Here is a 13,906-nt window from a genome sequence, read left to right as displayed (position 1 = left end):
GCTTGTTCGAAAAAACCAATGCTGGCATTGTAGGGCTTGGAAATGGGCCACACTCATTAATTAGTCGGCTCAACCCTAGCATCGGTGGTAAATTCTCGTACTGCCTAACCGATCCTTCTAAAGGAAATGCAAGAAGCAAGATAAACTTCGGAAATAACGCAAATGTGTCTAGCTCTAGCAGGGGTTCAATCTCCACCCCGTTGGTCTTAATGGAAACTCCAGACTTTTATTACATAACATTGGAAGCTATCAGCATCCAAAATATGAGATTTCCCTTCACTGGAGTAACTAAAATATTATCATTGAAAGGTAACAAGTTTAGTGCTCACAAGGGTAATGTCATTATAGACACGGGCACAACACTAACCTATTTGCATGATGATATGTACTATGAATTGGAAAAAGAACTAATAAGCAGTATTCAAGATAGGCCAATTCCTTCACAAAGCAATCTAAAACTTTGTTATAAGAACAGGAAGAACTTTCAATTTCCGACGATCATTTTCCATTTTTCGAAAGGTGCTAACTTGGCTTTGCAGATGAAAAATACTATCATTCAAGATAGAGGCCAATCGTGTCTTGCGATACTCCCAACTAATGATACTCTAGCTATACTGGGTAACATATTACAAATGGACCACATGATTGGATTTGATCTTATGAGACGAAAAGTTTATTTTCGGCTAAATTATTGCTAAGGGAAATAACTAGTAATTGCTACTCATATTTAAATGTTGGAAAATAAAACTTCAATTTGAATAATTATTTTATATGTATTAATAAACTACAATACCATAACATAAAGAAATTTAAAACACCTTTGTTTCGAAACGGATACATAACGTCTGTATGCAAATTTCGAGTTTATTTGGTTGGATTATTTTGCTTGGTGTAGGGGTCTCTACACAATTAAAAAAAAAAATTATATTCTCTATTGTATAGCATACAAATAATGTTTAGAGTAATGTTTTTTTTTTTTTTTAAATTATAATATTAATTAATATTTATATAATTTATTTTATTAAAATTAAATTAAAAAATTATTTAAAATAATATTATTTTATTTTTATAAATAATTAATTAGATAACACATAAGATAAACTAAATATTAAAAAATATTAGCAATCATATATGCCTTTAGAGAATTCACAAATTTGTAATTATTAAAAAATATAAGGAGATTAATACTATTATATTTTGTTTGTTCTATAATTATTAAAAATATTAATAGATCAGGTTTTATAAACTCTTATAATAAATAGATTAAATAATAGATAAAAAATAGACAAAGAAAAAAAGTATGGAAAAGTAAATAAAAAAATGTATTTTTATTTTATAAAATGAATATTAAAAACCAATTTTAAACTTACTTAGATATGTTTATATCACATCCATACTCAGCTACACTACATTATACCTAATTACACCAATTTTCATATATATATATATATATATATATATATATATATATATATATATATATATATATATATATATATATATATATATATATATATATATATAAAACACATTTAGAAGTTATATGTGAGACCAAGATTTAACTTCAACTTTAGACACAAATGTTTTCAAACAAATCCATTAAAAAATAAATAAAAATAACTGAATTATTTTTAATTTAAAATGTTTTTCCATAATTTATTTGTCCTCTAATTATTACAATTGTTTAAATTTTGTTATTAGAACTTTTAAAATAGTCTAATATTGAGATATTTTTGTATAATTTAATAATTAAATATTTTTAAATTAAGGTTATTTTAAATTAGTTGACATTTTGTTCGAACTTTTATTTTATGTTGTTATTTAGAAAACTTAATCTCATTGTTGGAATAATAGTAGATTGGATTCCCATCTTAATGAAAAAACTTAGAGTAAATAAATAAATAAAAAAGCAAAACAGATTAACACAATAAAACATTATTATTCACGTGTAAAACCTCTTAAAATCAAGCAGTAAAATGATGATACTAAAGTTAAAAACAATCTCCATATGTTCAAATGTTCAGCTTCTTTTGTAGTCAATTCATTTACGGAATATAACATTAGAAGGTCATTATGGATAAATACTATGTTATCCATACACAACACTTTTAAGTAAATTATCTTACTCCCACTAAACTTCTTATAAACAAAAATCCTCTTCTTATCTAATGAAATCAAGATGAATCAAAAGTTTCAACTCCTTAATGTTTGCTTAAATCCATAAATGAACTTCTTAAACTTACATATTGTACACATTTTTTTTCATCTCCTTTCCTCCTAAAAAAACTATCCCGTCTTTAAGGAAAGTTCGTGCGATTCGGAAATTATCGACCCCATACCTTACCTTCCTCACGTGCTCTCGCGGTAAGAGACGATGAATTTTTATGGTAGAATTGACCCGTGCACTGTTTTTTAAGAGAAAACATTTTTCATGTGTTAAGGCGAGCTATGTTAAAGAACTTATTGACTTACATTCCTCTGCATCCTGTAAAAGATGGAAATGGATGAGGAACCAAAAATAGAGTTCATTAGCATAGGTCTTTTAGATTGGTCTGTACATGTTTTAAATCGATCCGCTCGTGAATGTATTGATTTAATTGACTTTAAAGTTGCCACTTTAGTTTTCTTCTCAAAGAAACTAAAGGAATGAAAATCAGAGATTTGTTTAAGAGTCCGGTGTTTGGTTATGTATTAAGAAATGACCTACGAAGTTATGTCCTATACATCTGTTTTCATAAAAAATCTCTACTCCTAAGTAATTGATGATTGAATGATTGTTACATTTTTCATTCTGAGTTCAAAACTTGTTTTTTGCTTGTGTGAGAAAATCTTAACCATTTTGCAAATGAGTTAATCCTGTTTACAGGGCATAGACAGGTTAGAGCGATAACAAAGTGTAGGACACGATTCCCGAGAAAAAATGATGACAATTGGAAAAGATGAGGATTCTGATTAGAAATTGAAAATTTAATCATTTGAAAAGAAGAAGAAAGAATAAATTAATCAAAAGTCACGAGTATTTTCCTTTGAAATTTTCGGAGTTGAGAAAGACTCCGAATACAACACATTAAAACGAGTCATTTTCAAAAATGATTCACAAAATTCCCGAAACTTCACATGATGGTCAACAATATAATGTAATAACATTCCCTAGTTCTATACTAAAACAAAAGACAAATATATATATATATATATATATATATATATATATATAAATTTCATACGATAAATGCAACAACACTTGCTCCATTTATAACACGCAAGTCTATATCTCTTTCTTCATTTGACTTTTAATAAAGTGAAGAAAGTAAGACTACGAATCTGACGTGGCATGACACTTGTGCAGGAGAAAGAAATAAAAATAATCTCCCGAACATGGCTATTTTTTTAAAAAAAAATTATTATTTTTTCTCTCCTACACATGGCCACAAAAATCTCACGATTTTTTTTCTTCCAAATAAATACTTTTTTCTCCTCTTCTTCACATGGCCATATTCGGGAACATTACATTTTCCCAAAATTTTCTCTTTCTCCAACACATCTGGATTTATGACCTTATATTCGTCATTTAGCAGTATATAATAATATAGAATATATTATTAGTCCAAACACAATGGGTTAAATGCCTAAACAAGTCTCAATATTCTCGATCACTTGACTTTTTTTCGATCGGCTAAAGAAAAATATGTTGGTCGCATTAAGAACACACTTTTTCATCCCAAAATTCAATTTAATGCATCGTTAATTTTTCCGTTTCTCAACCAAAATAAGAGTTCAAGTCACCGAAGTGATTACCAAACCTGCAACAATCATTATTGACTACCCAAACACAACATTATCAAGAAGAACATTCATTAAAACCGAAACATGTACAAACTAATATTTGATTTTTATTTTTTATTTTTGAAAGTATCAATGAAATGAAGTGAAACATATACAATAATATTTCTATCAACTCCAAAAATATGTTTAGATACTCCAAAAAAAAGCTACTCGTGAGCTATTTGAATCTTGGCTCGGTAAAAAACTCGTTTGAGTTCGTTCATTAGTCTTAACGAATCGAGCTCAAGCTCGTTTAAAAGCTCGAAAAATTAAACGAGCTGAGCTTCTCGATATTTTTCTTATAAGCTCGCAAACATGTTCATTTATAGGTTCGCTTATGGGCTCGCGAACATGTTTGTTTATAGGCTCACGAACACGTTCGTTTATAATATTATTTAAATATAATTTTAAAATTATTAAAAAAATATTTAAATATATATATTTTAAAATAGTTAATATTATTATATATATATATATATTAATATAATAATAACCTATAATAAAACTTAGGGTTAATAAATAGATAATTTCGAAAGTTCTTTTTTGTTATTCAATAGTAGAAGCTCTCATATCTCTCTTTCGTCTAGTCAAGTTCATATCCTTTATTTTATTGTTTAGTATTAAATATTTATTTATTGGTAATCATATATTATGAAATGAAAATAAAGAATGTTGATGATGTGTTATATATAATGTAGGTATGTTGATTTTGTGATAGCGATATACAATAAGATGTTACTAAAGGAGAGCAAAATGTTTTTTATAATATTAAAGTGTTTTGGCTTTTTTTTAAGTATATAATGCAACAAAAGCAAAATGCTTTATGTTATTGGATGGCAGCAAAATACTTGATAATATTAGTGTGTTATGGCCTTTTTAGGAGTATTCTAAAACTAAAGCAAAATGTTTTATCTTATTGGCTAGTGTTATCGTTTTGAAGGTTTATTTCCACTAATTTGTTAGTCTTATAAGAAAACTATATATATAATTCTAATTTTAATATTTCATTCATTTCATTGTTAATTTATAAATTTAACTTTTATATACCAGGTAAACAAATTTTTACTCGACGAGTTTTAGAGGAGTTCGAGCTTTCTAAAGGAGCTCTAAACGAGTTGAGTACGAGTGGTTTGTGAACTCAACTAAATTTATACGAGCCGAGCGCGAGCTCGATTGTAATAGCTCGAAACGAGATCGATCCCGAATATATATTAAACGAGACGAACTCAAGCCTGACACTATTTGGCTCGGCTCGACTCAATTACATCCCGCTTCATGCTTCATGGGTTTTTGTTCAAGAACTCAATAAAAACAACAAGGCTCGTCTGTTTGAGAAAGAATGAGACAATTTTGACCAAGTATAAAGTTTTATATAATGAATAATCAAAGAAATGTTGAACATAGAAGAACACAGTCAAAGGAGGCTCTCAACAAAAAAAAAATAAAAAAATCTTGAAGTTTTAACAATGGTAGCCAATTTTTCAAGATCTATCCTTATTCCCTCTAAAACATCTCCCACAATGTCACATTATTCTCTTTTTTCATTTTTCCCCCAAATTTTCTCTCTCTATCACTCCTCTAATATTATTATTATTATTATTATTATTATTATTATTATTATTATTATTATTATTATTATTATTATGTAAACAAAATACGTAAATACAATTAATTAGCATATAAAATTATCATTTTTAATCCATTTAATTTGTTTGAAATATTTTTATTATTTTTAAGTTCATTCAAATTAGTTCGAAATTTAATTATTTTGTAGTTTGATGTTCTCCGTGTATTGAATATTTTTTGAAATAATTGGTTTCATTGGATATTTAAAATTATAAAATTTAGGGATGAGATGTGGCTGTGCAAATATATTATTTTATATATTTTTTAAATATTTATTTTATTTTTCCCACATGCTGGTGAGGGTTTGAATTATCTTTGAATGCAATTTAAAAAAAAATAAAATGTAAACTGTCTCTCAGTTGACACATGTCAAAAATGTCAACCCAATCAATTTGATATAACATAAAAGTTCATATAAAGTTGAGATGGAGAGGATGTGGTTGCAACTTTTCTTTTTCTAGAATAGGTCAAAACTATGAAAGAAGTGTTTTGCGATGCAATAGTCATAGTGTCATTTATTTGACAAAGAACCTTGTTTATCATGGCAGGACGAAGCATATACATGTTCGTTATTATTTTTTTCGATCAATTTTAAAAGATAGAGTATTAGCACTTGAGAAGATTTCCATGAATGAGAATCTAACTAATATGCTAACAAAAGCTATGACAAACAAGAAATTGAAGTTGTGTGCAACTTTAATTGACTTTTTTACGTTAATACATAAGATGAAGAGCCTCTACCGATTGAAAAATGATAAAGTTAGCCTTCAAGTGAGAAACTGTTGAGTTATGGAGCCTACATTTGTCATAAATTTTATAGAAGTGAATTATAGTTTATTGAGTTTGAGATTAGACCTGCCCAAGAGTTATTTAGATTTTATCACCTAATAAATATGTTATTATTTAAGGGTTTACATTAGGAGAAAAAAAATCTAGAGAAATAAACAGTGTGAGACAAAACTCGGAATTCCTTTTTTTCATAGTCAAATCTGGTGGCTATTGAAGTGAACGTAACTCTTTTGAGTGAACCATTATAAATATGTGTCTTCTTGAGTTTTTCTTTTTTATGTTTTTACAAATCTTTTCGAACAAGTCAAATTTGGAGATCCAAGTCTCTAACATAACCCTTACTAATCAAGTGATCTTATTCAGTGAAATGTGGATCAAACTTATTAGTATGAAAATCAATTATATTGCAAAAGAATCATGAATTTTATGCATAAAATTGGAAAAACTTACTATTGTAATTGTGTAGTGTATGGGTGTTTTTTTTAAACGTTTTTGGCATTGCATTCAAACTATTGTTAAAATTATTGAAATAGATCTCACTCTTTGAAAAAAAAAAAAGACTAAAAGAAAGAAAAACTTATTTTCAACTTTACGATACATGTTGATTTGGTAAGATTGCATATACTAAAGAAAATATTTATTATGAATTGAAGTAGAATTTTAAGAAATTACCATACAACAAATAATTTTAAGAGTTCATTTATGGAGAAAATGTTGGCTTGAGTTACACAAACATTGGTGAAAAAAATCTAAAGCTTTGTTTATGGAGAAAATGGATACTTGAGTAATGCAAACATTAGTGATAAACCTAAGGATTTGTCCATGGAAGGAATGCTAGCTTAGAGTAAACCAAATATTGGAGAGAAAGACTAAGGGTTCGTCAACGGAGGGTGATTTAGGGCTTAGGATCATGCCCAAGAATGTTTAAAATGCACTCTCGAATTTGGTTATTAAATAATCAAAATCATTATAGATATAAAAACTTAAATGAATTGGTTAGTTGATTTTTTTTAATAATTTTATTTTTTCAAATAAGTATATAATAATAAGTAATATTAAACCCCCTGTAAATAATCTATATAATTATTCAAAATATAACTTATAAAATATGTATATATATATATACACGAAATTATAAAATTATTTCAACAATCATAAGTGGTCTAACGATTAAAGTGTTAGTATTTTATATTAAAGACTAGGGTTCGAATTTTATTATTATATATGACTGTGCGAACATTAGTAATTAAGCGGAAACGAGAATTTTGATTTGAAAAAGCTTAAGGGTTCGTCCATGGAGGTAATGTTGGCTTGAGTAACACAAACATTGGTGATAAAAATTTAAGGGTTTATGCCTAAAAATTTAATCGAATATTTAAGAATGTACCCTCGAAAACTTAAATGATTCGATTAGATGATTTTTTTAATATTCTTATTTTTCAAATAAGTATATAATAATAAGTAATATTAGACTCAGTATAACTTTATATTTGATTGGTAATTTAATCCAAAATTTTTGAATATTTTTTATCTAATTGTTAAAAATAATGACAAAACTTATATTTATCCACTCGTTTTATTTAAAATTGTTTTGTTATTTTTTAAACTTACCCAAAATCATATAAATTAAAAACATTGAATTTTGGATTAAATTATAAAGTCACATTTTGAACATAATTTTTTTAATTTTATTTTTATATCATTACTTGAGTAAATGTACCGACTACATGCTAGTTTTTATAATATTGATATAATTTTTTGTGAAGTAAAAATAACTTCTTTCATTTTTTTCATTTTTTATTATTATAAGAAACGATACTTTTCATGAGATTAGTATGAATGGCCACAAAAGAGGTCATTTAAGAAAAGACTCACACTATAGCTCAAATATATTAATAATTTTTTTTATAATCTGTAAAAGTAATATTTATTAAATATTTGAACATTCAATTATTAATTTTTTTTTGTAAGGAAATCAATAATACATTTTATATGTTTTATTTGAAATACTATACACATTTTATTTAATGTTTGTAGCTAATTTTCTTTAGAGTTATTTATTGTATATACCAAGTCGATCTGATTAGAAAGAAATGTAAGAATCTTCTTAGAAATTCACTTGCACGTGGGAAAAGTTTCGATCACCCAACATAATTGAGAAACATGTCAAGGTCTCAATATTAATTATGTCAAAATCACAAAACCACTCCATATAACGCGAGACAATTAGATTCAATTTATGACTTATTCTTAACATTATGATATAACAATTAATTTCGTTTGAAAATTTCGAGTATGTCAAAGCAAATGTTTGTTTTTCTGAATACGATTATATTACTTCCCTACTTTGGATCATTTTAAATGAATAAACTAGAAGTCACTTTTCTAAAAATAAATAAATAAATAATTTATTTTCATTTTTTTAATTTAAAATTAAAATAGTGAATAAAAAATTTATTAGAAAGTTTGAAATACCTTATAATCATGATTTCACTTTTTAACTTAAAACCTTTTAAATAAGAATTAGACTATTTGTTTCCACATTAATGATGTGATAATCAAACTGACAATAAGAGTTTAAGCATTATATTAAATGTTGCTCGAACATAGAAAATAGTTAAACAAATTCAAGATTACATTAAATAATGGGTCAATTGTTATTTGAAAAATAAACTTGATTAGTTTTTATCATATGAGATTCAAATTGAACTCATATTGCCGGCCAATTATGGATCTCCTTAATTAATTGAGCTTAAATTAGTGATTAACTAATGATTTTCAAAATTCTACCAATCAATTTTATTTTATGATTCTTGCATACTGATATGTGTTGGAATTTTTAAACTAATTCTATAAATTCTATTAATGAATGGAAATTAGAATATGGGTAATAAAATTAAATCAATTTCATGTGAAATTCAAATGTGAATTATAGGATGAAATTTGATCCAAATGTTTGAATTAATTAATTTAAATTAATTAATCAAAATGCCTTGATGACCAATTAACAAAATGTTGTTAATTTGTAGTGTGACTTACATGAGTTTGTTATTATTATTAATTGTTATGATAATTTAATATTATTATTAACAGATTAAAAAAACCATGTAACGTGAGTATTGCAAAATAAATGTCTTCATTAATTTTGGCAAACAATTATCCTTCATTAAGAATAAATAGTAAGGCAAATGAAGAGGCAAACAATGTCAACCGTTGGATCAATTGATGATTTAATTAACAGTTTATTATTTCAACAATCTAAATAGGCATTCTATCCCACACCTTTCGATGGACAAAAAAAAAAACCACATCACTTCTTCATTTTCATTCTTTCTCACTCTAGAATTCCAAAAGTTTTCTTCTTGTTTGTGAGTGTTCTTCGAGTTCTGTGTTCGATTTTTCCGTTGAAACCCGGTGATAGTTCAGGTACTTTATCAAGCTCGTTGTGTAGTGATTTCGGTGCTGAATCACTACTAGATTCGTTGTACCCTGAGAGACAGCCATCTGTGATAAGCTCTAGCACATGGGGAGACGGTGGAACTGTTTTAAGGGAAATGTGCTAAGCACATGCCTCGAATCAACAATTTATTCGGTGATATTGTTTTTTATATATTTTATTTATTTCATCTATTTGTAACACAATTTATATATATATTTCTGTTATTTCAAAACATTATTTCTAACAATCTTAAAACACGTTCTTTGTGCTAAGCTATTTAAGAGCTTGCACCATCGAATATATTTTTTGTCTTTGATGTTTCAGAAATACGAGTCGCGGTGTTGCGGAAGAGATGATGTTCATTTCAAAAAAAAATGAAAAAGATTCATCTTAAGGAATCAACAAATAAAGATAAGTCTTTATTACATATAAATATGTTTGATTATTAACACATATGTTCTTATGCTGTTAAAGCTTAGTTTTATAAGCTAATATATTTTGATAGGAAAATTTTCTCAAGAAACATTAATTTGTATATTCATTATACAAATGTTATATAGAAAATAAATTAGAACACAATAATTTAATTTGTTCTAGTCTTATTTAAAGATTTGTTTGGTTATTAAAATTATTAATAATAATGAATGAAAATAAGAAAGTAACTAATATGTTAACTTTCAATTTTTATAAAATTTATGGTGTTAAAATTAATTATAATTGAAACATATGGTTTCAGTTTTAAAATAATTAATTATAATATATACCTTCTTTTTAATTAAACAATATAATTAATAAGAATATGGTAGGATGATTTAATAAATAGAGAGATGATATCTTTATTTATACATTGTTTTATATATTACATTTTATTATGGTAATAAGTTATGGTTTTAAATGGGTATATATTGTTTGACAGAGTTTAAGTCAAAAAGAAGAGAAAATTAAGTTTCTCTAAAAAGAAGACAAAATGTCATAAAAGCGGTACAACAATGAAATGGCGCATTGGTGCAGCGGTTCAAAGTTCAGACGCAATGGTGCGTGATGGAAGGGAGGTCCCCTGTTCAAATCCAACTGATTAGATGATTTCTTTTGTAGAAATCAGACGTGATAAAATGACATTAGTCATTTACGTTGATTTCTTTTATAGAAATCGGACGTGATAAAATGACACTAGTCATTTACGGTGGAACCATTCAAATTTCTTGTATAGAAATTATTAGATGAATGGAGCCAATGATTTCTTTCATAGAAATCTGATGTGTTATAAAATGACACTAGTCATTTATGTTGAAACCATTCCAATTTCTTTTGTAGAAATTATGAGTTGAATGGGGGTAGTCAATGATTTCTTTTTATAGAAATCAGATTTGTTAAAATGACTTTAGTCATTGATATTAAAACCATTTCAATTTCTTGTGTATAAATTATGAGTTGAATGTGTAGTCAATGATTTCTTGGTAGAAATCAGACTCGTTAAAATGACTCTATCCATTAATGTTGGAGATGAATGAGGTAGTTAATGATTTCTTTATAGAAATCAGACTTGAGTCATTGATGTGAAAATCATTATAATTTCTTGTGTAAAAATTATTAAATGAAATGAAATGGGGCACTATAGAAATTATGTGATTCATAATGACAGAAAATGAAGTTCATATGTATAATGAGATTAAATAAGTTATTTGTTTTAGAACTTATTCTAATCATGCATTTAAAGAGACATGACTATGTTAGTCGAAATTTTCTTCGCAAAAATTGTCTCGGTGAGAACAATCTACTAAGATTTATTTTGAGCATGCATAGTCGCTTCACGCCGATTATTGTTCAAAACATGGCAATGTAAGTGCTTCGATTAATATATGAAATATATTTGATTATGTGCTAATTGATTATTAATATAAATCATGCATATTAGCTAATAATATGATGATTCATGTTATTCATAATAAGTATGATTATCTAGAAATTTATATATATATAAATTAAGATTTATTTTCTATCTATTTTTATTTTAATAGATAATTTTGAAATTTGTCACAAATCATGTGTTCTTTAATTGGCAAAAAATTGTTATAGAATGTTAAAGGTCATCTAATTAATTAAGAAACGAATAATTGATGACATGAATATTTATTTTTATAATTAGTTAGTTTTATATTCGATTAAAGATAAATTATCAACATTCTAATTAAGTGTAATAATTAATATTCTAATTAATTATTATGTATTTTTTAAACGGTATTTTTAATGATAAATGAAGTTGTATATATATTTGTGTAAGAATATATATGACATATTATTTATCTGATTACGTTTCTATGTTATTGACTATATATATATTATAGTTGTTTTGTCATCGTGGTGACTAAAATGAAAGAAGAATAATATATAATATCATATATATGAATATATTAATTTTGGTTTAAATATATTTGATAATTTTGAAATCAAATAATTACAAGCAAAGTATTGTTTGATTTGAGAATAATGTGGCAAACGTGCCGATATTCCGGGATGCAAACGTGCAACCGGAAATAAATGTTTAAGCGACTTCGGTCAAAGATGCTTGAAACATTATGATTTATTTTGTATAAATCATGTGATATGGTGAATATTTATTTGATTAAATATTCTAATTTCTTTTATAGAAATTAAGTGTTGAAATAAATATTTTAATTGATTAAATATTTTAATTTCTTATGTAGAGATTATGTGAAGAATGATTTATATATGAATAAACATTCTAATCTCTTGTATAGAAATTATATTTTATTCAATTAAATATTTATGATATAGTTATCTTATTCATTGTATGATAAGTATAACAAACGAAATTTGTAAAAGAATTGTGTGACAATTTCTTGATTAGAAAATCATTGATTTAAATCATATAAGTGTGTGATTTAAAAAATGGTACCAACACGAATGTGGGGGCAAATATTTTTATTGATTATAACACAAAAATAATTGTGTATATTATGATAAATAAAAAGATAATTTATTGTTAGAGAAATATGTTCTCTATAAAAGATAAAGTTGCGCAACTTTACAAAAAAGAAAGAAAATAACAAGAAAATGTCTTGTTTATATTTGCTGAGTTGGTGTTCAAATCGATATTTTAGATTTGAGGATTTTGAAATCAAGAAACGTGTCATATTTTGACATTATTTTCATAAAACTTTGAAGAACCAATGTCTTCAAAAGGATTATATAAAATAAATGAAAAGGAAAGTTTATAAAGTCTTGATATGACTTATAACAAATTTTATAATAATGATATGAAAATTTGATCATATTTTTATTAAAAACTGGATGTGACAATTATATATATCATGAAGACAATGAAAATTATTTCATTACGTGTCTTTTGTATGATATTTTTATCGTTGAAAATTACGATAAAAATGATTAAATCCATAAAGGATATGAATTGCACTGAACGAAATATCATGTTGTTATCAAATGATATATTGATATTATTAAATGAAAGACTTTACGTCTTAAAGTGAATATGTTTACACTTAGAAGTGCAATCTACGTAGGGAAATCTTCTAAGTTATTTATGATGGATAGATTAAACGTTATAATCTATATTTTTGACTTATGTCGAAAAATAAAATATTTTTATGTAAAATATATAATCGTTTACACGAAGGCAGAATAGTTCAAAGACATTTTGTCTACTAGTTAGCCAAGTAAACAATATTTTCATAAAATTTTAAATGATAAGCATGTACGAATGACTATGCTTCTTATTAGAAGATGTTCCAAGGTTAACTAAGAATGTACCAACATAAATTTCTAATTATTATGATAGTAATTAGAAATTGGACAAGTTTAGAGTCAGTGACAAGTCTAGACATACACGTCTTAGACATAATGTCATTATACTATACTCTCTAATGGAGTTATCAAATTTGACTATGTAAGTCAAATATAACATTGTGGATCCACTAATCAGATTATTGAATAGAGAGATAGTTTGAAGTCTTTTGAGACATTAGCCTACTATAAGTTGGTATGAAGGAAAACCCAACCTATGCAGACTGGAGATCCCAAGAACTAGGTTCAATGGGACAACCTAATTGTACTAACTTGGAAAGTTATTGTTGAGGATTAATCCTATAACAAAACAATATATATTTTGATGAGGATAAGTATATTGCTTTTAATGATTCTTTGTGAGCAAAGAGATCACCTATGTGAGGGAGAAGTGGGGCCGCTTCGAAA

At 26.1% G+C, this 13,906-nt stretch overlaps 1 protein-coding gene across 1 annotated transcript in view; it reads left to right on the top strand.

Moving 5' to 3' along the window:
• LOC124934610 (aspartic proteinase CDR1-like) overlaps positions 1-698 on the top strand; it is a 1,068-nt gene extending 370 nt beyond the window's left edge. The window contains exon 1 of the mRNA XM_047475136.1: positions 1-698. This exon is cut by the window's left edge and continues 370 nt beyond it. Within this exon, the coding sequence (XP_047331092.1) occupies positions 1-698 (698 nt within the window).
• Positions 699-13,906: the final 13,208 nt, after the last annotated feature.

This window comes from Impatiens glandulifera, chromosome 4 (assembly GCF_907164915.1).
Source record: "Impatiens glandulifera chromosome 4, dImpGla2.1, whole genome shotgun sequence".
Classification (NCBI taxonomy): Eukaryota; Viridiplantae; Streptophyta; class Magnoliopsida; order Ericales; family Balsaminaceae; genus Impatiens; species Impatiens glandulifera.
Note: the sequence above shows the minus strand (reverse complement) of the source record. Positions and strands in the feature narration are given on the sequence as shown.